We start from the raw sequence: 25,451 nt of genomic DNA, 5'->3' as shown, positions 1-25,451 counted from the left end.
GGAGGGGATGTCTGGACCCTCCAATGCCCCAGGTCAGAGCACTGGACTAGACGTTAGGGACAGAGCCAGGCCTAGAAACCAAGTGCAGCCAGGAAGGGCACCTGGACTGTCTCCAGACACAAACACCTGACTAGAGAAGACCACGCCCCTCTGGGACCCCTCCCCCAAGGAACCTCAAGGTCCTGCTGGTCCCCACTTCTCTCATCCAGTCCCACCCAGCGACTCCCCAGTCCGACAGCAGCCCTCACCTCTCTTAGAGCTTCTGTCGCCTCTTCCTGTGCTTTGGGGACCTACTGGCTGAGTGCAGCTGTGAGCCAGGCCAACCAGAGCGCTGGGCCTGCTTGAGCAGATGGGGCAGGGAAGACGCCTGCCCTTGTGCTGGCCAAAGCTCCAGCCTATTTCACTGGAAGTTCCTGGGGAGATCCCAAGACTCTCACTCCCACCCGCCTCTATTCTAATAGAACTCTCCCTCCTTCCAGAACAGGCGTCTCTCGGGCCGTTGGCCTGGGGGTCAACAGTCTCCTTCTCAACCAGGCAGCATTTCTCTGACTCTCTACTTCCCTCCTGCCCAAAGACACCCTCCCCCAACACACCACATGACTCCTGAAGGCTTCTCCTAATTGCTGTCACCCCTATTCTACAGCCCTGACCCCCAGTCTCAGCTCATGACGAATGTACCCCATCCTGGCTCCTGTCCTTTCTTCCTGGAGAACACTCAGACCACCACTGCCCCTAGTCAAAACAACTCAGGCAAACCGGCCTTTCTGCTGCTATGGTTGATACCAGATCCACGCCCATGCATCTCCCAGTTTCCTCAGCCACCGTCTGGGTTTTGGCTCTCGCTGCCGCCCGTGGGCACACAGAACAGGAATACAGCTCTGTGTTTCGCTTGCCCATCAGGAGGGCAGCCCTGCTGACTGCTGAGCTCCAGGGAGGGGCCGCAGTAGGCCCAAGGAGTGGGACTCACGGGGGCCATCTTTCCTCTCTGCGTCCTCAGCAGCTGCCACGCGGCCTGGCCCAGCAGAGCTGCTCATCATAGGCTGGATAAAAGAACCAACAAATGTCAAGGGTCCCAGTATGTAGTGTGCCCTGCAGCACAGGCCTGGGTAACATGGGGAAACCCTATCACAATGAGCTTCTGCTGTTGTGACATGTGACTGCAATGATCCATCGCACCAGTCATAATCTCTGTCTGTAAGAACAGGGGGAAGAGCTCCAGACGCAAAAGGGAATAATTTACTCTGTAGATGTTTTTTCTCCTCACCCTCATCCCTTAAATTCAGAACTTGTGTGGGTTTGATTCTGATAGGCATTTGAGAAGGTCAGGTGGGCTTAGAAGGCTGAGACCAAATAAGGGAAGAGAGACCATGGCTCCTTGATGGTGGAACAGAGGACCTGCAAAGCATTCCGTTTATCCCTGGGTCCCCAACATTTTCTGGAGCCATCTGTCCTGTCGGGGCCTGTCTTTCCAGGGCAAGGAAGAGCTCGCCAAGCTAGGGCAGAGCAAAATGGGATGTGGAGTTCAGCCTTTTCCAAGAAAATGAGTCACTTCCAACTTTCATCCTTCCCACCTTCCATTCATTGCCCCAGAGGGCATCTGACCCCAAGATTGTCTTTTCCCAGAACTGCTGTGATGATGAAGCTTTGAGAAGTCACCCAGTTCATCCCTTCGCCTTGAGGCAGGTGCTCCCAACTCAGCCGGGAGGGCTGGGAGCCATCTCATTCCTTCTCGGATACGACGGGAGAGTCAGGACTCAGGAGAGAGATGCTTGTGTGTGCCCTGACCCTGTGCTCTGGGGAATCCACTGTGCCGAACTTCAGTCTAGCCGGCCGTAAAGTGCAACAGTCATAGTACCCGTGGCATCTGGGGTGGGACCACACATCCTGGTAACAGACTGGCCCAGAGCTGCCGGGCGTTTCGCCTGCTGGCCCCTGCATGCCGCACCACCAGTTGCTGGGATTGACAAAAATATTCAATGCTTTTTCCAGGCTGCCCACAGGTGGAAAACCATAAGTTCGCCTTTGTTTATTAGGAACGGGCCAAGGAGTGTGAGCCCTGGAGTAGGGAGATGCTGGCTAGGACAAGGTGTGAACTTGGAAGGTCAGCCCCCAAGCCAAGGGCAGGCAAGGTGGCCAGAGGTGCGGCTCAGTGGAGCCCAGCCTCCCCCCAGGTGGCCCCTGGAAATGGCGACCCAAAGGGAGGAGCCGGAGGTTGAAGCCCAGCCCAAGGGGTGCATATAAGCAGTCCATCAGGCCTCGCCTCAGGCCCTGGCTGCATGGAAGAAGGGACCCAGGCCTAGGAGTGTCAGGTTTGGGTTCAGACCATGGCTTCAGGACCTATCCACCACATGTCACTGAGTGACTCCCCTCTGAACCCATTTCTTCATCTAGGAAGCGGCGACAGGTGACCGTGTATTAACACAAAAAAGTATCTTCTGGATATGCTTCAGGGGTGCAGTAAGGGATCATGGGTTTTCACTGGGAGTCCTCGGACCAAAGAAGGGGCAGAAACAGCAAAAGTGCGTAGGGTCCTCTGGGGAGAGGAAGGAAAAAGACCAGCGGGCTGGGAATGAGGAGACATCGGTGTTTGGATGCAACATGCAGGCAGAAGGGATGGGAAGCCAGAGCTGGAGAAGGGCTTGAGGAGGAGATACTCAGTGAGTCGGGGGCGTCATTAGGACAGTGGGCCACCACCATCTCAAGAGAAAGGGTTACTAGTGTTTGGAAAATTCATAACCAGCAGCGATTTCAGGGCCGAGGATGGAGGGGTGCGATGAGCTGAGATAGGATGGCAGATTAGATGAACGTAGGGGTGTAGTGGTGAGGGCTAGGTGTTCTCCTGACCTGTAGGGGCTTCAGCTGGTTTCCTCATTAACAAACTGGGTGCCTTGAGCTATGAGTGCCCCACACACACACAACCAGGTCTAAACATTTAACCCAGGAGGACATGGAGGACAGGGCAGGGCTCTGTAAACCCTGCTAGGAATAAAGGGACAGGTGGGATCTGGAGGGGACTCGGAGGGAGGGCGTGGAAGCAAGGGAGGGTGCAGAACTGGCCCAGAGGAGGGACACCACCAGGTAGCCATTCCACGAATGCTGAAACTGAGCTGCTGTCACTGGGACGTGAACCTGATCATCCATCTCCAAGTCCCGTGATCTTTCCCATATTCTCCTCTTGACCAGAGACGAACATGCCATTTTAGTGAAGTGCTGGGTCAGTAAGAGCTGGGGTGGTTGTCTCTGTCACTTGAGGAGATAGCAGATTATGAAGCAAAGAGGTTGAAACCTCTCTCGGGAAATGACTGAGGACCTCAGGTCACAGAAGAGGTGCACAGTGGATGCTCCATGTCAACTAATAGTGACAAGGTCTGGACAGTCCTAAATACCATTATATCTAATCCGAGCTTACAAGGCAATGTGTTTCACGAGGAGTTTCTGACCAAGATGAGTGAGTTCAAGTCGCTTAGTAGTGTCCGACTCTCTGCAACCCTAGGGACTGTAGCCCATGAGGCTCCTCTGTCCATGGGATTCTCCAGGTAAGAATACTGGAGTGGGTTGCCATGCCCTTCTCCAGGGGATCTTCCCAAACCAGGGATAGAACCCAGGTCTCCTGCACTGCAGCCATCTGCGCCACCAGGGAAGCCTAACCAGTTCATAGATACATAAGTGTGTGTGTGCATACACTTACATACATATATATACTTCTAAATATTTATTTTTAAAAATTGAAGTATAGTTGATTTACAATGTTGTATTTTTCTGGTATACAGCAAAGTGATTCAGTGGTACATATATTTATGCATATTCTCTTTCATATATACTTTTGATGTAAAAACTTTAAAAACTCACCTCCAAAAGAACTTTTATAATCATGCCAAATTAAGAACATCTCCAGCACTCAGATACAGAGCAGAACAGAGGGCTGTGGTGTGAGGACACAGCCGACACCCGACATTTGATTGATTTTCTATTATTAACATATCTATTTTATTTTTTACATTATATTTACATTTAAACAACCAGTGAACGGGACCTGTTCTTGTAGCACAGACCTTCATTTTAATGATTCTGAATACACAAAATGGTCCGGTGTGGATGGGAATGCTGGTGAGAAGCTGTGAAGGAGATTCTGCACCAGCAAGGACAGCCCCAGTTCAAGGCTTGCTGGAGAAATGTGCTGAGAAAGGGCATTTTTTTTCAATCTCAAAAATGATGGACATTTTTGAAATTATAAAGGACACATGTAAATCTATTCATCTAAAAAAGCTAGAATCCAGCTGAAAACAGGCAAAAGTCATACACGTATAATCTATGTTTGAATAGATTTTTTAATAAAGACTAGAAAACTCTTTAATCTCATTAGCAATCAAATATAGCTAAAATAATTCCACCTTAAAATGAGGTACTATTTTTGCCCATAAAATTAACAAAGGATTTCTCATTTTTAATGACTCTCCCAAACACAGATGAGAATGTAGCAGGCAAGGTGATATAATTTAGTACTACTTAGATGTTTAGAAAAACAATTTGGCAGAAGATACGAAGAACTTTTAAAAAGTTGGTATCTTTAGACCTAGTAATTCCATGCCTCAGAAACTGTCCTAAGGAAATCATCTGTCATTTGGGGCAAAAAAAAATTTGTGTATATATATAACACATACATACAATTATAAATATGGAAAATCCCATATACATTGGAAAAAAATGGAAATCATCTAAATAGTCAACAAATGGAAATGGTGAAAAAGTATTTTATAGTATCATATTATTTGGGCATTAAAGACATTATTCAGATATTAAAAATAGGTTTATAAAGATTTTGAGATTAAAAGGGGAATTTCTTATGTTAAGTTAAAAAAAAGGAAGTTTATAGGATGAGCGCAACTATCAAATAATTAGAAAAATGATGGGAAAGAAATGCATCAAATTGCTAACATCAGTTATCCCTAAGGGATGGGATTATGAGTGACTACTTTTCCTTCTTTCTGTTTTTTTGCATTTTCCATTATTTTTCATTACAAAAGCATACATACATATATATATATATATATATATATATATATATATGACACAGCCTTTGGAGCCGAGGACAAATTTTGTCCACTGACACTGAATTTATCTTCTTCTCCCAAGCATTCATATCTCCAGAGTCACCGAATATAGTCAAGACTAGAAAAAAAGCACTTCAAAGTCGAGCGAGGTCATTGCCCAGGAGAGGCCAAGGAGAGAAATAACTGGAGATCAATAGGCAAAAGAAGGAGGGAAACTCTAGCTGGTAAAAAACAAACACAAACAAAACCTCTCCTGGACCACAGCCAGCCAGTTCCATCCTCTTGGGTTCAGCAGGCATATGGAGGGGAGCTGACTTCTGATAGCCGGGCAGACTGAGACCCTCCCTCACTTGGTGGGTGGATGGGCCGATGGTGCCTCAGAATTTAGACCCAGGGTAGTGAGGGGTGGTCGTGTCCTTGGCAAGCCCTTGGCTTTTGCCTGTGTCCTTTGCACATCTCCAGTGGATGGAACTTCTGACTCAGGACTGTCTCCCAGGAAGTTCTCTAGAAATCTAAGTCATCTTGGTCAAAGCCATCTGTCTGGTCCACGCGGAGGTTTCTAAACCTCGTTTCTATGGAAGCGAGACATTTCCCTACCTTTTTAGCTGCTAAGTCAGAGCCCTCCTCTGTCTCCTGCTCTGGAGCCGGGCCCTCCTCTCCCTCCTGCTCTGGAGCCAAGCCCGCCTCTCCCTCCTGCTCTGGAGCTGGGCCCTCCTCTCCCTCTTGCTCTGGAGCTGAGCCTTCCTCTCCCTCCTGCTCTGGAGCCAGGCCCTCCTCTCCCTCTTGCTCTGGAGCTGAGCCCTCCTCTCCCTCCTGCTCTGGAGCCAGGCCCTCCTCTCCCTCCTGCTCTGGAGCCTGGCCCTCCTCTATCTCCTGCTTTGGGGCCAGATCTTCCTCTGTCTCCTGCTCTGGAGCTGGGCCCTCCTCTGTCTCCTGCTCTGGAGCCAGATCTTCCTCTGTCTCCTGCTCTGGAGCCAGGCCCTCCTCTCCCTCTTGCTCTGGAGCTGAGCCCTCCTCTCCCTCCTGCTCTGGAGCCTGGCCCTCCTCTATCTCCTGCTCTGGGGCCAGATCTTCCTCTGTCTCCTGCTCTGGAGCCGGGCCCTCCTCTGTCTCCTGCTCTGGAGCCGGGCCCTCCTCTGTCTCCTGCTCTGGAGCTGAGCCCTCCTCTGTCTCCTGCTCTGGAGCCAGGCCCTCCTCTCCCTCCTGCTCTGGAGCCGGGCCCTCCTCTATCTCCTGCTCTGGGGCCAGATCTTCCTCTGTCTCCTGCTCTGGAGCCGGGCCCTCCTCTGTCTCCTGCTCTGGAGCCGGGCCTTCCTCTCCCTCCTGCTCTGGAGCCGGGCCCTCCCCTCTTTCCTGCTCTGGAGCCTGGCCCTCCTCTGTCTCCTGCTCTGGAGCCTGGCCCTCCTCTGTCTCCTGCTCTGGAGCCTGGCCCTCCTCTCCCTCCTGCTCTGGAGCCAGGCTCTCCTCTGTCTCCTGCTCTGAAGCCAGACCTTCCTCTTTGCTCTGCTCTGGACTCAGGCCTTCCTCTGTCCCTTGCTCTGGAGCTCTGGCGCCTGATGGGACCCCTTCTTGCTCAGAAGTGGAGCTTCCTGGGTACCTCCCTGTGACTTTTCTCTCTGGATCAGGGGTGTCCGTGGCCTGGTCTTCAGTGCTCCTCATGTATTCGTCCCACGGCTCATCTTCGGAGCCTTTCTGAGACAGCAGAGAGCAGTTCCCCAGAGAGGACGTGCCGAAGGAAGAGAGGCCTGACCTGGGGCCTGACCTCTTTTGGGGGGGGTCTGCCCTTGGGGTTGGGCTCCCGCCTCCAGAAGTCTCACGGGACTGGCCACGTCCCAGGCCAACCTGAGGGCCCCCTTCTTCGTCACCTCCATGTCCTCCTCCTGTCTCTGACTGCTCCTCCCTTGCAGCCCCTCGGGCCTCTGTTGTTTCAGCACCAGCATCTCGTCCTCCTGGACCCGGGCCGCCTCCCCCCAGGCCATGAGGCTCCCCCGTGTCCTCAGCCCCACAGCCTGCCTCCAGGCCTCCTTCCTCACCACCCATGCCCTGCTCCCCGCTCCCTAGCCCCTCCCAGGGGTCGCTGCCTGCACAGGGCTCTGTTTCCCCCTCTTTCTCCTGAGCACCCGCCTCCTCCTCTCTCCCCCAGGGCTCTTCATGCCTGCCGAGGGTCTGGTCCCCCTCCTCTGCTCCGGGGCCCTGGCCTGATCCCAGCTCAGGGTCTCCATCAGTTCCCCGGGCAGTGCCTGTCCCCGAGGGGTCCCTGTGAAGGGGCTCCACCTCCCTCTCCACAGCGGGGCCCGCCTCCACTGTCTCTCCGTCAGCACACCCTGCTTTCTTATTCTGCAGAATGTGTTGCAGGTCGAAGGCCTTCCTGATGGGCGCGCTGGCTGACCCCACAGCATCCACTGGGGACGCGGGAACCATTTTCTTCCTCACGCAGGCCTCGCAGGGACAGAACTCCTCCCCCTTGGCCTCTACTGCAAGTTGGGTCCCCAGGGCTCCTCTGAAGATTGGCAGGTCCTCCAGGGAGAAGGAGGGCGCCTCCCGGCCTCGCGTCTGCTCGGAGAAGGGCGAGAGGTTGCGCAGGGCCTGGAGGCGCCGCCTGCGCTGCTCCGTCTGCAGGGACGCCTCCCAGCGGAGGGCTTCCCTGGGCGGCCCCGTGCCCACGCCCCCTGCCCAGCTCTGGACCTTGAGAAGCTCCTTCTCCACACTGCCCTGGAGCCGCTGGCCCACATCCCGCTGCAGCTCGGCCACCATCTGGTCCAGCAGGTGGTCGCCCTGCAGGCCCCAGCGGGTGCAGAGCTCGGCTGTGGCAGCCGCGAGGTGGTCCATGAAGGCCTTCTCCATCTTCTTCAACAACTTGGACACCCACACAGGGTCCGAGATCAGAGACCCCCTGCGGCCCTTGCAAGTGGTCCTCTCACCAGCCCCCTGGGTGAGCTTGTCCAGGATTTGCCCACAGCCAGTCTCAGCTGCTCCGAGCAACTTCTCTAAAGGGGGCTCAGCTTTGGGGCCACTTTGACTCCCACTGGCATCCAGGCACCTCTCGCTGAGGCTCCTGGGGGGCTCTGGCGGGCTCCCTCTCCTCCCTGAAGAGCTCTGCGTGTCAACAGCAGTGGGGTCTCCTGGCTCCTCTTCATGCAGGCTCTGACTCTCCCAGACACCAGCCCCATCCTGAGAGCCTGGCCCTGACAGTTCTAGTTCCATGATTCCTTCCTCTTCCGGAAACCCTCTGACACCCTCTGCTTGCAGCTCTGCTCTTTCTTTTTCTTCTTCTATTTCCTCCGATTGTACCCCCTCTCCCCGCATTGTGTTTCTATCTCCTTGGTCCGGGTCGCCCCCCAGCGTCTGCTCCCTGCCGCTTTTTTCTGCCCTGTCCTCACTGGCAGCACCCTCAGCCTCATAACTACTCAGCTGTTGGTTTCCTGGAACTTCTCGGTTCCCCGAGGTTCTGGAAGCAGGCCCCTGGCAGGAGATGCTTAAGGGCAGCTCCATCTTCTCGGACGCCAGGCTGCAGTCCACGGTGCAGGGTCCGCTGCCCTCCCCCGAGCCTCCGGAACCACTGCCGACATCCACCCCCGAGGAGGATGTGGGCCTGAAGTCCTCGGTTGCAATGTGGGGCCCGAGGGCCGGCAGGGCCTGGCGCCAGCCGAGCTCCCGGAGGTCTGATTCCAGCTCACCGTTCCTGAGGCCACTCCCTGGCCACAGGGCCTGGAAGGTACTTAGGAGCTCCTGGTACCGAGGAGAGTCTATGAACCTCACTTTGCTGGCGGGAGACCCAAGGTCTTCGTCATCAAAGAAGTGGAGCCTGGCAAGACAGGTGATGAGGGTCTGGGCTGAGCGGCTGAGCCTCCTGCCCGCTGAGTGGGACACTTCAGGCAGACTGCTGGGCCGGCCCGGCCGGGACCCCATCAGCGCCTTCATGATCTCTAAGGAGGTGGAGACCCTGCTGGGAAGCACGCGCTGGCCCCTCCCACCGTCCACAGCCACTCCTTTGCCTGTTCCAGCCTCTGTAGGGGTTTCTGACACTCCATGGCAAGGCAGACCCTCTCCTGACTTGGGACCGGCACTGCTAGCCGCTGCAAAGGCTTTATCTGGTTCTGCTTCCTCACTGGCCGCCTGTTCCAGAGGCACTTGTCTGGCCCAGACTGATCTTTCCAGGCCATCTGGGGAGTGTTTGTCCACAGGGTCCTCTTGGAGGCCTCCCAGGCCATGCCCGGCCACGTCCTCACCCTTGTCCTCCAGCTCGTGTTTCATGGGCTCCTCCGGGATGTTGCTCAGCCACGCACGGACCACGGCTTCTGGGGAGGCTCGGGGCAGAGCTCCCAGCAGCTCACCGCCACCTCCCTCTGGCTCCTCCAGGCCTCCTCCTCTGCCTGAGAGCTTCCCCTGGACCAGCCTCCCGAGCTGGGGACCACTGCGAGGGCTGCCCCTTCTCACAGCTCTGACTGCTCTCCCTGAGGCTGCTCCCTGAGAGCCAGGGGGCCGCGGAGGCCACGCATCCAGCTTTTCCTCTCCTACCTGCTCCCCACTAGGCTCCCCATCAGCGCTGCGGTCACCCTCCCTGCGGCTGCCTGAAGGGTGCCTCTTGCCCGAGGGCCGTGTCCTGGGGGGTGTGGGACAGTACCTGCTGCACACCCAGCAGGCCTTGGAGGAGAGCCCCTGGCTGCCCTGCGGCTGTGGGGCTGGCATCGTCTGTATTGTCCCACAGGAGGACCCGTGAGCCAGGGATGTGCCCAGGTGTGAACAGCAGCTGCCCCAGTGTGTTCCCAGCCTCCCTCCCTCAGGCCACCTGGCTGGCAGGACCAAGGGCCAGCAAGGCTGGGATTTGTCACCCCCAGTCTTTTCACCCAGGCCATCAGCTGGGGCACTGAAAGGGCCAGATGTGTTTGAAGGTGTGGGAGCCGGTGAGCACGGCCTGAACTCAGGGCCCCCTTCGGTCTCAGCAGAGGGAGAATCGGGGAGGTGGAAATTGGAAACACAGTCAGAATTGCTCCCAGGGGTAATGGGAATGCTGCTTAGCCCGCGTGTGTCCTGGGAATAAAGAGAGGCCGAGAAGGGTGGCCCTGGGTCCCAGGAGGCCCAGTTCCAGGTGCCCTGTGGGCTTTCAGAAAGGCTGGGTTGGGGGCCGTGTGGATGGGCCCTGTCTCCGCTGGATGGCCCCGGCATTGGCTGGGACACAGGCGAGTCGAGTGGGCAGTTGATGTCCTTGGGGCTGTGGTGCTCCCTGGGGCGGGCCCTCTGGGCGCCTCGACTGCGGACAGAAATGCTGGCTGAGGTCAGGGTGCTGGCTCTGCTCTCCTGCTTTCTGCTCCTGCTCGTGGCTGAGGCATAGGCAGAAGGAGGGCTGGAGCCTCCCGCATCATCCCCAGAAGCAGCCGGGCCCCGAGTCGAGGCTGGCCTCACCCCAGACCTATTTCTGGCCTGGGGGTGCCCTGCTCCCTGTCCAAACTCCTCTGCCTGTGGGTCCTTGTTCCCTATAGACGAGGGGCTCACAGTGGGGGAACCCGGAACTCCCTGCTGGGTGGCTCCCCGGGGAGTCTTGCTGGGGCGGCCCTGGGACAGCTTGTCCCTTTCGCCACACTCCTCATGAGACCTGGCGCTCGCGCAGGAGTCAGGAAGAGCATCTGTCAGGCCGCGGGTCCTGGGTTTCAGGCAGCCATCATGGTCCCTGCAGCCCAGCGCTGTCCCATTGCCTCTGCCTTCCCCAGCCCCGGAGGCCAGATGTGGGCCGCAGCTGGCCACAGCATCCTCCAGGGACCCAGAGCAGCAGGAGGAGCTTGGCTCAGAGCCTCCAGGGGGTGTGCCGCTGGAGGCAGGGCTGGCCCTGTCCTTGCTCCCTCTTTTCCTACTGGTGACCCTTTGGCTCCGGGGGGCCCTGGAGTGGGAGTTCTGGGTCAGCCCAGACCTCCACTGAGAGGCCGACCACTCTCCCTGGGAGGTGTACAGGGGGTTCATCCAGATCTCGTATCTAGACCCCTGCTGCCGCTGGCCTTGGTCAAAGGCTCCCACCCCTCCCGCCTCGCAGGGCCCCAGTCCCTGTGCCCCAGGCTCTGATGGGTCCCTAGAGAGGCCCTTCCACACACAGCCATGGATATCCGCCTCCCCATCGTCGGGGCCCTCCGTGCTGGTCGCCGTGAGGGTGCTGGCCCTCCCGAGCCTCCTGGACCACAGAAGCGGCTCCTCCCCCAGCAGGTGGAAGCGGACTTTCATCTCTACAGACAGACTGCCATCCTCATTCATGCTCACGTTCTTCTCGATGTCTTCACCTGCCACCAAGGGGCCGAGCCGGGCAGGAGTGTTCAGAGGGTGCCTGTCGGGGGCAGGGCACATGCAGGCACGATGCGGGCACACCGAGAGGTCGCTGTGCCCCGACCTCTCCGACATCAAGGAGAGCTGCCGCGGCCTGTTCTCCAGCCTGGACCGTGTATGGATCACGCTCTGTTTGGCCTTGGGCCCCCAGCTCCCTGGCGCACAATGACGAGCAAGAGAAAAGAGGGAAAGATAATGAGCCACTGGTGGGGGCTTCAGGGCAGAAGAGTCAAGGTCATGAGCCTTTCACAGCCTGTACACCCCTCTCTGTACGCTACCATCTCAGTCGTGTCTGACTCTTTATGACCACATGGACTGTAGCCCACCAGGCTCCTGTGTCCATGGCATTCTCCAGGCAATAATACTGTGTACCCCTGCCACCTCCCAAACCAGCAGTTAGGACAGAAACCACTCTAGAGTGACTGTTTGCAGAGTTCCCGGGAGGTGAACCAGTATAACCCAGGGAGATGAACTTGAAGTCCGAGTTCAGTCTCAACCCGGCCACTTCCTAGCTGTGTGAGCTTTGGCAGAGCCTCTTTCCTGAACTGTAAAAGTAATAGATCTATCTGGCAGGTTTGTTTTGAGGATGCAAGGCAGTGCATATGAGACTTCCTCAGAGTTGCTGGCGCAGAGCAGGTTCTTCACAGACAGTAGGGTGGGCTGTAGAGCATCAGTGCCCTGAGTTAACTTCTAGCCCTCTTCACTCCCACCCCCAGGGCAGGAAATTAAATCAGTAAGTTGCTGCATACACCCGTGATTGTATAACTGTAAGATGCTTTGCAATTACTAGTGGTTATTTATCATTTATCATCTTAACACTCATCAAGTTTTGGGGTTGATAAATGATGGCAAGGAAGGGCCTACACAGTTCAGTTCAGTCGCTCAGTCGTGTCCGACTCCTTGCAACCCCATGAATCGCAGCACGCCAGGCCTCCCTGTCCATCACCAACTCCCGGAGTTCACTCAGACTCACGCCCATCAAGTCAGTGATGCCATCTAGCCGTCTCATCCTCTGTCGTCCCCTTCTCCTCCTGCCCCCAATCCCTCCCAGCATCAGGGTCTTTTCCAGTGAGCCAGCTCTTACGGATGACAGCTAAACTTGTCCCTCAGCATGAAAAAGAGGAAAAGAGGGGGTCACTGGGGATAGAAAGACGTGACCCTGAGAAAGAAGGAAACCCCTAATACTTTCTCATTTTATCTCCTGAGCTGACACTTGGCAAAGAGGGAGTGGCTGGTGGAGGCTGAGCCTACGGCCAGCAGAAGAGCAGATTCCCTTGGGTCCAGCTGGGTAGGAGAAGGTTTGCCGAGCTCTGCTCCTCCATAAGCATCAAGTGAGACTGAGGGTTCCCCCAGGGGAGTGGCTGGGATTGACAGGTCTCTGTCCAGAACTTGGCAGGGGCGATCACAGAAACCATTGTTGGCATTCTCTTAATAGCTTTTCACAAAGGGTGTTATTTTGATTATTCACCGAAATTTGCCCATAGTAATTCCAATAATTTTGCTGAACTTTTTCTCTGTACTTGTTGATAGTGCTTTAATTTTTTTTTTTTTTAATAACAAAGGCTACCTCTGGCACATAGACTTTTTGGATGGGTATATGGCTGGCTGCATAGATTGATGGATGGATGGATGATCCGTGGTTATGATTTGTTTCTTTGGTCTGTTTGATCCCCACTGTTGCCTAAGAGAGTGATTCCTCTTGAAAGATACAAATGCCACATACCCATGATTCACCGTGCCCATAATGTTATACCCACTGTGGTCCTTAATAAAAGCTTATTTTAGATCCTAGAATCTTAGAGCTCAAGGTCTCTTAATTCTGCTCTCTTTAAATACCAGACCCCCCTCTCTCCTATCCCAGCCAACTGTCCAGCTCAGTTAGCGCGATGAGAAGGAGGAAGGGGCAAGAGAGACCTCTAGAGAACTGAGATGCCCGGGTGTGAAGCAGGTTTCCTAAATGATCTAGAAAGGATATTTGCCCGGCCCTCCTGAACCACCATCCAGTGCAAATAAACTGGGCATCCTCCAGACCCAACTCACCACTTTTGTTCCTTGAAGTCTGCCCAGATGAAAGTTCACTTCCTTTTTTTCTGACATCTTCCATCACCAGCGGTCTGAAGGGCTCGAGACCGGCGCACACCAGCACGGAGGGGCTTCGCAGCAGAGCCTTCAGAGAGTCCACCTGGGGAAGGAGAGTGTGGAGTCAGGAGGCCTGGTCTGCAGGCCCCCCTTCTGCCCAGCAAAGCATAGGTAGAGGGAGGGATTGGACCCATGTTTCCTGACCGGCAGGCAGGTGCTTTTCCGCTGAGTCACCGGGGAATCCCATATGTATACATCCATCCTCTCTTTCCTGATTTCCTTCCCATTCGGGTCACCACAGAGCACTGTGTGGAGTTCTCTGTACTGTGCAGTGAGTGAGTGAGTGAAGTCGCTCAGCCGACTCTTTGCGACCCCATGGACTATAGCCTACCAGGCCTCTCCATCCATGGGGTTTTCCAGGCAAGGGTACTGGAGTGGGTTGCCAGGACGTCCTCATTAGTCATCTATTTAATACACAGTATCAGTTGTGTCTGATGGCTTCTCTGGTGCCTCAGATGGTAAAGAATCTGCCTGCAATACAGGAGACCTGAGTTTGATACCTGGATTGGGCAGATATCCTGGAGGAGGAAATGGAAACCCACTCCAGTATTCTTGCCCCTTGGACAGAGGAGCCTGGTAGGCTACAGCCCATGGGGTCGCAAAGAGTCAGACATGACTGAGCAATTAATACACACACACACACACACACACACACACACACACATCAATTGTGTCAGTGCCTCTTTTAAAGGAATAACCGCCTGGTTCCATCTAAGTGTTTCGAGCTGAGATCTGGACGACTTTTTAAGGAAACAGTATCCTGGACAGCCTACCCTTTTCCCACTGGTCGTGTATACATGCTTCACAGGAAAGCGCAGTAGGTCCGACGCTTTGCTGAGAAAGGCCGTCAGGTTCCTGGTGTTTCTGTGGCTGAGCACCACTGTCTGCTGGAGTCGAGGGTCCCCATTCTTAACCAGTGTGATCCTCCTCGAGGCTTTGAGACCTTTGCAGGTAGAGGCTGTTCCCGGTGCTTCAAATTCCCTCAACTGCTGAGCGGAAGGGCTTTTCCCCTGGGGCTGGCCCAGCCCGCCGGGGGTCTTGGGGGGCTTCTTATCGGAGCAGAGATAGCAGCCACCATCCTGCAGCTGCTCCAGGGTGCTGAGGCCATGCAGACCCCGGGGTGTGGTGACCGAGCGCACCCCAAAAGAGAGTGGTACCCGCTGAGAGAGCTCGTCCATCAGGGCCCCAAAGCTCCTGAAGGCGCGCTGGTGAACAGCCAGGCGGACCCCAGCAAACCGGGGATCCCCTCGCTTGAGGAAGGTTATCTTCTTGGCCGGCGTGACCTGGGTGACAGAGGGGGTCCGGGCCACAGAGGGCAGGAGGTCCTCGCGGTGGCCGGGGGCCGGGGCATCCCTTGGAGTGCTGTTCATGGTGGGGAGGACCAGGCAGCTGAAAGGGATTGGAGAAAGGAAAGTCAGCAACCTGAGGGTCTGCACGTTTCCTCCTGGCATTGGCCCAGAGGTACCCCCTTTCCACCCCAAACCTTCCCCACCCTGTCTTGGAGAGGCACGTTCGTTCACTCTGATGAGCAGCTACTACGGCTCAGTCACATCCGACTTTATGACCTCGTGGACTGTAGCCCGCCAAGCGCCTCTGTCCATGGTATTTCCCAGGCAAGAATACTGGAGCGGGTTACCTTCTCCAGGGGATCTTCCCGACCCAAGGATCGAACCCCTGTCTCTTGCATCTCCTGCATTGCAAGTGGATTCTTTACCACTGAGCCACCCTGAAAGCCGTTTGGTGAGTAGAAGGAAGAGCAAAGGTTTGGCATCAGAAGACATGAATTAAAATCCCATCCCCCACCTCCCACTTACTGCCTGTGCAACCCAAGAGGTTGGTAACTAGTCTGCAGTTTCGGTAAAATCCAGCCATATTCACCTGAACAACATGATTCAATGGATTTACGAATGCAAAGCAAGCATCAATAGCTCAAAGGAACGGGGCACAGAATCTTAACCCTCAGGGCACCCAGCCCCCTGCTAGAGACAGCAGGGACCCAAGAAATGCTAGTGATTGATGACACTCAGACTTCACAAGCTGCCCCCCACAGAGCCCAGGCCTGCCAATCACCGCCATGCACACAGTCAGGATCCAGTGAGGCGTCTCCCCTGATTGCACGGGTTCAGACCTAGCAGGACCTGCGTTGCCACGCACATGGCAGGCGACCAGTCTCCCCTGCCGCAGCTGTCTCTCCTCACTCACGGTCCAGCCAGCGGCCACACCTCCTTTTCACCTTGACTCACCATGTACCCCCATTCATTTTCGGGGAAAGAGCTCTGCTCTCATTTTCAAAATCTTGGTGCACAAGAGCACTTGTAATCGTCTCTCATCTCTGCACAAACTTTATAATTAGCTTCTTCAGCCTCCTCCCTCCCAGCTAAGCCCTCTAAGCTGCTTTCTCAGCAACCCCCACCCCCCACGCAGCACATCCCTGTAGCTGCCAGGCACTGCGCCTCAGGCACGCCTCCCAGAGGGCTACTTTGCCTCCTGCTTGATTGGGGGTTTCACTTGTGACCGTGAACATCCTCTTGGCTCCTGTAGTCACCACCGTGTCCCCCGACATCACTGTGTTCCCAGTGCCATTGCGCACCCCCATATCACCACATCACCGTCCCTCCAGGGTCACTGTGTCTTCTACTTTCATTATATCCTTATAGTCACCGTGTCCCCCAGTGTCATCGTGCCCCCATGCCACCATGTCCCCTAGTGTGGCCATGCGCCCCAGCATCGCCACGTCCCCCAGAGTCTCTGTACCCTTCAGTGTGGCCATGTGCCTCAGCATCACCGCATCCCCCAGAGTCTCTGTACCCTTCAGTGTGGCCATGCACCCCAGCATCGCCACGTCCCCCATAATCACCGTATCCCCAGCATCGCTATGCCCCCAGGGTCACTGCAGTCTGTCAGTCTGTCCTTCAGTGTCCGTGTCTTCCAGTGTCCCCACCACCTCCAAGGACTGCTCCTCCCAGTCTGCTCCTGAATAGGGAGCCCTCCTCCACACCTCCCAACAGCAGCTCTGCAGGGATGGGAGAGACCGTGAAGGCAGAGGTCGCGCCGGCTCCCGGAAGACTCAGGCCCAAGAGTCTCATGGCGATGTTGCCGTCAGCACCCTCCGGTGCCGACGGCCCCTTCCCTCTGACATCCCTCTAGAAAATTCTAGGGCTAACTTCTTACTCTCCAGCCTCTTCGGCAGAAACAAACAGGCTCTGCTTCCCTGTGCACGGTGAGTCACTGAGAACTGCCACCTCCTCCTCAGCCACAGGGAAGGGAGAAGCCAATCGATTTTCTTTTTCAAAAAGGCAATGATCTTTTGATTCTTTCACCTTCAAAGTATCCTGGCCAGGATATTCATTCATTCGGTCACTCCTTCATTCACTCATCTGTGTACCCAACAAAGATTTTTGAGCTTCAGTTATGTGCCCGCCTCTATGCTGGGCCCTGGAAATGCAAAGATTACTGAGATATGGCACTCATCTTCAAAAACGTCCCACTCTGCTGTGGCGCTGCTGCTGCTGCTAAGTCGCTTCAGTCGTGTCCGACTCTGTGCAACCCCGTAGACGGCAGCCCACCAGGCTCCCCCGTCCCTGGGATTCTCCAGACAAGAACGCTGGAGCGGGTTGCCATTTCCTTCTCCAATGCATGGATGCGACCCTATAGACGGCAGGCCACCAGGCTCCTCTGTCCCTGGGATTCTCCAGGCAAGAACACTGGAGCGGGTTGCCATTTCCTCCTCCAATGCATGGATGCGACCCTATAGACGGCAGCCCACCAGGCTCCTCTGTCCCTGGGATTTTCCAGGCAAGAACACTGGAGCGGGTTGCCGTGTCCTTCTCCAATTCTACCGTGGCAAGTAGGAGATACTTAAGAGCAGCATGAGAAATGTTCTGAGATAGAGATACAGATACAGATGTATTATAAACAGGGTGTGACTGAAAGCAGATCAAGGGGAATGCAAGTCAAGGAAGACTTCCTGAAGGAGGTGACGTGCCGAGTTCCTGAGCAGAGACCTGCAGGACAACTCGAGGATTAGCCAGAGAAGGAGGAAGTTAGCACCGGCGTGGCAAATAGATATGGCCTTGGTGCCAACTCTGACTTGCTGGGTAGGCTGGCAGAGTGGGCAGAGGAGGCGCCAGGCTTCGTGTGTGCTGTGACCAGATGGCAATGCGGACACAGCGTCAGGGCGGATGGGCCGCACAGTGCCTGGCCTTCCTATCCCTGCTCTGCTCCCAGCAGTCGGGGCGGGGGCCTATGTGCAAACGTGCGGTGGAAAGAGAAAGACTGGGTGTTCTGGGAGGGCCTTCAGTGGATGGACGCAGAGCATCTGACAGGCTCTATTGGGAGTGGACAGAGGCTCCAGAGGGGAGGAACGGCACTGACTGTAAGATCAGCTCTGGCCCCTAGATCTACAATAGCAGAACACAGAGCCCTTCCCCACTGAAATCTGAGATGCTGGCGAAAGCCAACTCAGGGGGTCCTACCTCTGATCCCAAACAGGTGAGTAGGGAAGGAGGGGCTGGTCACTGAGTCTCGCGATAGCTAGTGGAATGTTGCTGTATGACAAAGGGAGGTCAGTCTGGTGCTCATGATGACCTAGAGGGGTTGGAGCGGGATGGAAGGAAGAGTCAAGACGGAAGGGATATAGGTATACGTATGGCTGATGCTGATGCTTTACAAAACATTGTAAAGCAATTATCCTCCAATTAAAATAAATTAATTAATTTTTTAAAAAAGCAGAGGAGAAATAAGCAAGCGTCACTGCAGGCTGAGTTTACCTGGACTGCTCCTGCTTTAGCACTGAAGGGCCTTGGCGCTGGGACCCCTCACTCCCCTGCCACCCCAGGCCCCCTGATAGATTCCCAGGATCAGGTGGGCCTCTTCCTGGCACTGGCCCAGTCGGCAGTGAGGCCAAGAAGAGCAGATTGCCTCGTGCAGCTGGATAAAGATGCCACCACAGAGGATGGGAAACCAAGTCTTAACGACCTGGCTGCCCCCCTGGGTGCACTCAGTTTGGGCCCTGAAAGTGAAGTGAGTGTTAGTCCCTCAGTCGAGTCCGACTCCTCAGGCGCCTCTGTCCACGAGGCAAAGATACTGGAGTGTGGTGCCATTTCCTTCGTCAGGGGATCTTCCTGACCCAGGGGTTGAATCCGTGTCTCCTGCATTGTAGGTTGCTTCTTTACCATCTGACCACCAGGGAAGCCCCCGAACCCAGCACCCAAACTGGAAAACTGGTCTCTTCAGCCATGCCAGCTGGCAATCCTCCCCTTAGCTTAAGGATTCGAGCTGGAGTTTCTGTCATTTGAAACAGAAAGGGACACGGATCCTCCAGGGAGCAGCACCAGTGAACACTCAGCATTTCCCAAATTCCAAAACTGGATTTCTGAGCTAGGGGACCCCTGTGGGTGGGAGGGCACGGGTCTGAGGCCCCTCCCAGATCTTCCCACTAGGTCCTCAGGGATGGAGATCAGTTCAGTTCAGTTCAGCTGCTCACTCATGTCTGACTCTTTGTGACTCTATGGACTGCAGCACGCCAGGCCTCCCTGTCCATCACCAACTCCCGAAGTTTACTCAAACTCATGTCCATTGAGTCAGTGATGCCATCCAACCATCTCTGTCCTCCCCTTCTCCTCCTGCCCTCAATCTTTCCCAGCATCAGGGTCTTTTCCAATGAGTCAGTTCTTCACATCACGTGGCCAAATTGTTAGAGTTTCAGCTTTAGCATCACTCCTTCCAATGAATATTCAGGACTGATTCCCTTTAGGATGGACTGGTTGGATCTCCTTGCTGTCCAAGGGGCTCTCAAGAATCTTCTCCATCACCACAGTTCAAAAGCATCAATTCTTCGGTGCTCAGCTTTCTTTATAGTCCAACTCTCACATCCATAAATGACTACTGGAAAAACCATAGCCTTGACTAGATGGACCTTTGTTGGCAAAGTAATATCTCTGCTTTTTAATATGCTATCTAGGTTGGTCATAACTTTTCTTCCAAGGAGCAAGCGTCCATTGATTTCACAGCTGCAGTCACCATCTGCAGTGATTTTGGAGCCCAAAAAATAAAGTCTGACACTGTTTCCACTGTTGCCCCATCTATTTGCCATGAAGTGATGGGACCAGATGCCATGATCTTCGTTTTCTGAATGTTGAGCTTTAAGCCAACTTTTTCACTCTCTTCTTTCACTTTCATCCAGAGGCTCCTTAGTTCTTCTTCTATTTCTGCCATAAGGGTGGTGTCATCTGCATATCTGAGGTTACTGATATTTCTCCTGGCAATCTTGATTCCAGCTTGTGCTTCTTTCAGCCCAGTGTTTCTCATGATGTACTCTGTATATAAGTTAAATAAGCAGGGTGACAATATACATCCTTGATATACTCCTTTTCCTATTTGGAACCAGTCTGTTGTTCCATGTCCAGCTCTAACTGTTGCTTCCTGACCTGCATACAGGTTTCTCAAGAGGCAGGTCAGGGGGTCTGGTGTCCCCATCTCTTGAAGAACTTTCCAGTTTGTTGTGATCCACACAGTCAAAGGCTTTGGCACAGTCAATAAAGTAGAAGTAGCTGTTTTTCTGGAATTCTCTTGTTTTATCGGTGATCCAGCGGATGTTGGCAATTTGGTTTCTGGTTCCTCTGCCTTTTCCAAATCCAGCTTGAACATCCGGAAGTTCACGGTACACGTACTGTTGAAGCCTGGCTTGGAGAATTTTGAGCATTACTTTGTTGGCATGTGAGATGAGTGCAATAGTATGGTAGTTTGAGCATTCTTTGGCATTGCCTTTCTTAGGGATTGGAATGATAACTGACCTTTTCCAGTCCTGTGGCCACTGCTGAGTTTTCCAAATTCACTGGCATATTGAGTGCAGCACTTTCACAGCATCATCTTTTAGGATCTGAAACAGCTCAGCTGGAATTCCATCACCTCCACTAGCTTTGTTTGTAGTGATGCTTTCTAAGGCCCACTTGACTTCACATTCCAGGATGTCTGGCTCTAGGTGAGTGATCACACCATCATGGTTATATGGGTCATGAAGATCTTTTTTGTATAGTTCTGTGTATTCTTGCCACCTCTTCTTAATATCTTCTGCTTCTGTTAGGTCCAGACAATTTCTGTCCTTTATTGAGCCCATCTTTGCCTGAAATGTTCCCTTGGTATCTCTAATTTTCTTGAAGAGATCTCTAGTCTTTCCTGTTCTACTGTTTTCCTCTGTTTCTTTTCACTGATCACTGAGGAAGGCTTTCTTATCTCTCCTTGCTATTCTTTGGAACTCTGCATTCAAATGTGTATATCTTTCCTTTTCTTCTTTGCCTTTTGCTTCTCTGCTTTTCCCAGCTATTTGTAAAGCCTCTTCAGGCAGCCATTTTGCCTTTTTGCATTTCTTTTTCTTGGGGATGGTCTTGATCACTGTCTCCTGTACAATGTCACAAACCTCTGTCCATAGTTCTTCAGGCATTCTGTCTATCAGATAAAATCCCTTAAATCTATTTCTCACTTCCACTGTATAATTGTAAGGGATTTGATGTAGGTCATCCCTGAATGGTCTAGTGGCTTTCCCTGCTTTCTTCAATTTAAGTCTGAATTTGGCAATAAGGAGTTCACGATCCGAGCCACAGTCAGCTCCTGGTCTTCTTTTTGCTGACTGTATAGAGCTTCTCCATCTTTGCCTGCAAAGAATATAATCAATCTGATTTCAGTATTGACAATTTGGTGATGTCCATGTGTAGAGTCTTCTCTTGTTTTGTTGGAAGAGAGTGTTTGCTATGACCAGTGCTTTCTTTTGGCAAAACTCTATTATTCTTTGCCCTGCTTCATTCCGCATTCCAAGACAAAATTTGCCTATTACTCCAGGTGTTTCTTGACTTCCTACTTTTGCATTCCAGTCCCCTATAATGAAAAGGACATTTTTTTGGTTTTAGTTCTAGAAGGTCTTGTAGGTCGTTGTAGAATAGTTCAACTTCAGCTTCTTCAGCATTAGTGGTCAGAGCATAGATTTGAATTACGGTGATATTGAATGGTTTGCCTTGGAAATGAACAGAGATCATTCTGTCATTTTTAAGATCGCATCCAAGTATTGCATTTCGGACTCTTTTGTTGACTATGAGGGCTACTACATTTTCTTTTAAGGGTTGGAGATAACTGTCCCATATTTCTACATGCCCTGATGGGGGAAGGGGAAGAGTCACACAGGCTCTCAAAGGTGGGAAAAAGGGTTACTGCTCAGCTGATATGCAGAGCCACTTGTATGGGGTTATCTCTCATCATCACTTTCTTCCTTTCAAAATCAAAATGTTTCTCTCTCTTGATTCTTTCCCTCTTCCCTTGTGGCTCAGCTGGTAAAGAATCTGCCTGCAATGCGGGAGACCTGGGTTCAATCCCTGGGTTGGAAAGATGCCCTGGAGAAGGGAAAGGCTACCCACTCCAGTATTCTGGCCTGGAGAATCCATGGACTGTATATAGTCCATGGGGTCGCAAAGAGTCAGACAGGACTAAGTGACTTTCACTTTCTCTCCTCTCAGCAGGAGTGGAAGGACTTGATCTCTTTAACAAGACAAGACAGGTAGGGTACCAGATCTGGCCCAGGTGGAGGGTCCATGTATCTCTTCTTTACCACGTATGACCCAGGAGGGCCACATGGTGAGGAGACCCTCCTCACAGTCCTTCCCCCATTAACTCACAGTGAGGGCGAGGGGTGGAGGATGGAGAAGGCTGTGGAGGAAGTGGGGAGCCTGACTCTTCCGAGTTCCCCCAGTTAGGGTCACTTGGGGGAGACCAGTGGTGGACGAGAAATGTCTGGATAAGGTGAGAGACACTCCGATAGCACATGGCTTCTGCCCAGCTACGCCTGTGACTGAGCGCCAAAGGGCACCTCCTTTTGAACCTGCCAACCCCCTCCCACTCGGGACAGAGCCTCAGGGTATGTTGGGCTGAGCAGACTGGAGGAGGCTCTGATGGCAAGCCTTCCTGAATCCCCTGGGGCTTCCCCAGGGTCCGGCTGTTTGGCTGTGGTGAGTGGGCTTGGTCAACCCACAAACTGGAGGGCAAATCACTAGTGCTCAGTGCTGTTGCTGCTGTTCAGCCACTCAGGCGTGTCTGACTGTGACCCCGGGGACCGCAGCACACCAGGCTTCCCTGTCCCTCACTATCTTCTGGAGTTTGCTCAGACTCATGTCCATTGAGTCGACGATGCCATCCAACCATCTCATCCTCTGTTGCCCCCTTCTCCTGCTGCCTTCAATCTTTCCTAGCATCAAGGTCTTTTCCAATGTGTCAGCTCTTTGCATCAGGTAGTCAAAGTACTGGAGCATCAGTCCTTCAGCGTCAGTCCTTCCAGTGAATATTCAGGCTTGATTTCCTTTAGGATTGACTGGTTTGATCTCCTTGCAGTCCAAGGGACTCTCAAGAGTCTTCTCCAGCACCACAGTTAGAAAGCATCAATTCTTCAGCACTCAGCCTTCATGGGTCCCAGCAAAACCCAGACCCACAGTACCACATCCTAGCAATGTTGGGACTGGTTTGGGGGTGGATGGGGGTGGGTGCCAGGGGATTTCAGGAGGAAGACAGCCAGCCAAGGAGGACTTCCAGCTGTGTGTGGGTTGGGGAGGGAAGTGGAGAAAAACAGATTAAGGGGCAAAAGGGGGGAAAAAAAAATAGAAGTCTCAGGAAATGTTCAGAAAGGTGCCAGCCCTGGTGGAGGAATTGGGCAGAGTGGGCTTGCACGGGAGGAAATGGTCTTGTCTGCAGTCCTTCCAGGGGGCTAGGGTGAGGGGCTTGGGGCAAGGCAGGCAGCAAGAGTGATGGATTCAGGAAGAGAATAAATAGGGTGAGAGAAGTCTCCAGGCGGGATGGAGGGCCAGCTTGGCAGACAGAAAACTTCAGTGGCAAAGACACTAAAGCCGACCTAAGAGGGAGGGAGCAGGAAGGGGTGGGAGCTGGGGGGGGGGTGTCGCTGTGGAAAAGCCTTGAAGGTGGATTGAGTGATGTTACAAATAAACAACTGCAAGGAGTGAGGATGATGTGAACAGAAAGATGCTTGCAGCGCGCATGTAGCCTTTAAGGGAACTGCCAGTGATCAGAGGCACCGAAGCCCCCACTGGGGTCTTCCAGTACTGCGTGGTCTACACAGGCCGTTTGAAGTCTGGAGACACTTTCAACACCACCTTTCAGTGCCCCGAATTTGCTGTTATTTTATGAGTCAAGAAGAAAGAAAGAAAAATTGGTGACAGACGGAGACGGGCTTTTCATTGCAAGGTGCATCCTGATTTCAGGGATATTTAAACGTGGCAGCAGAAGGGGCACAGGAAATCATCGTTTCAAAGTCAGTGAGTCATTCAGGACACGGAGCTGAACGCAGACTGCACGCAGATCCGAGAGAAAGACCCAGGCTGAAGCTGCTTCTGTCCTGGCTCTTGTGAAGAGGACATATACGGCTTCACAGCTTACAAGAGAACGTGTGTCCTTTGACAACCTAAATGTCTCATCGACAGGTGAATGGATTAAAAAGATGTGGTGCATAAATAAAATAGAATATTACTCAGCCACTAAAAGGAAGGAAACAGGGCCATCTCTAGAGATGTCAATGGATCTAGAGTCTGTCATACAGAGTGAAGTAAGTCAGAAAGAGAAAAGCAAATATTGGACCAAGGGATTCATGCTAATACAGCCTTGCAAAAATATTTCTTGAAACATATATGTCATAGTAACATCTCCTTCCTGGAGAGTCACATATAAATTTAACATGTGAAAATGGGTTCACTGAAGTGTTTTACTTTGTGATTATTGTGTAACTTGTGAAGCAGTATATGTGCAACCCTGTGTTAGTCATTGCTCCCTTAAACAAAAATTGTGAAAATCCTTAGTATTGTGCTTGCATTCATGTCTTTGATAGCATTATTCAAAAAGAATTGGAGGCGTTTTTCCCACAAAATGCTTGCCATTTAGTTATTTTGTGTATATATAGATACATTTGTGAGAATATTTGACACTACATAATTTTTGAGTGAAGTGAAAGTCACTCAGTCATGTCTGACTCTTTGCAACCCAATGGACTGTAGCCTGCCAGGTGCCTCTGTCCATGGAATTCTCCAGGCCAGACTACTGGAGTGGGTAGCTGATCCCTTCTCCAGGGGATCTTCCCAACCCAGGGATCGAACCCAGTCTCCTGCACTGCAGGCAGATTCTTTTTACCATCTGAGCTACCAGGGAAGCCCAAGAACACTTGAGTGGGTAGCCCATCCCTTCTCCAGCGGATCTTCCCAACCCAGGAGTCAAACCGGGGTCTCCTGCATTGCAGGCGGATTCTTTATCAGCTGAGCCACCAGGGGGGCCAGTAGCTCAGCTGGTAAAATTCTGTGTGGTCAAATCTAAAATAAATTACATGACTTCCTATACTCAAGGTTCTGAGTGGAGGATTCAGGAAGAAAATAAACAGAGTTCTAGTGAACAAAGTTCTAACAAGAGTAGAACTTACTTAACAGGTATAAAGTAATCTTGCAGCCTATATTGATAGCTATAATGTGCTAGAAACGTGTTAGACACAGAGAATTAGGCTCAATGTTCTGAGGTGGGCTTGTGCCTCACGAAATTTAAAATCCAGGAAATCTGCACCTGAGTCCTTCTTTGGCCCATGAATGTCCCCACTGCTTCCAGGCGATCACAGGATCAAGAGCCTACCTTGACTCTGCCAGTAGATAGCTGATCGCTGTGGGCAAGCTACTTGACTTCTGGGAGTTTCCGTTACTTTAATCTTAAAATGAAGATGCTAAACCAAAGGGCCACTGAGTTTACACTTAGGAGTTTATGGGAAAAGATGGCAGATGACACTATGCTAAAAACGATTACCCTTGACAGAAGACCTGTTGAGAAAAATACCAAAGGCATTCGTTTTTAAAATGTTTCCAGGTGAGGGACTTCCCTGATGGTCCAGTGGCTAAGACCCTGAGCTCCCAGTGCAGGAATCCTGGGCTT

At 52.9% G+C, this 25,451-nt stretch overlaps 1 protein-coding gene across 1 annotated transcript in view; it reads right to left on the bottom strand.

Moving 5' to 3' along the window:
* RP1L1 (retinitis pigmentosa 1-like 1) overlaps positions 1-14,869 on the bottom strand; it is a 45,239-nt gene extending 30,370 nt beyond the window's left edge. The window contains exons 1-4 of the mRNA XM_018052756.1: positions 14,273-14,869; positions 13,401-13,542; positions 6,894-11,515; positions 6,649-6,743 (exon numbers count right to left, since the gene is read on the bottom strand). Coding sequence (XP_017908245.1) covers positions 6,649-6,743; positions 6,894-11,515; positions 13,401-13,542; positions 14,273-14,869 — 5,456 coding nt within the window. The remainder of the gene's footprint in view (positions 1-6,648; positions 6,744-6,893; positions 11,516-13,400; positions 13,543-14,272) is intronic.

Source organism: Capra hircus, chromosome 8 (assembly GCF_001704415.2).
Source record: "Capra hircus breed San Clemente chromosome 8, ASM170441v1, whole genome shotgun sequence".
Taxonomy (NCBI): domain Eukaryota; kingdom Metazoa; phylum Chordata; class Mammalia; order Artiodactyla; family Bovidae; genus Capra; species Capra hircus.
Note: the sequence above shows the minus strand (reverse complement) of the source record. Positions and strands in the feature narration are given on the sequence as shown.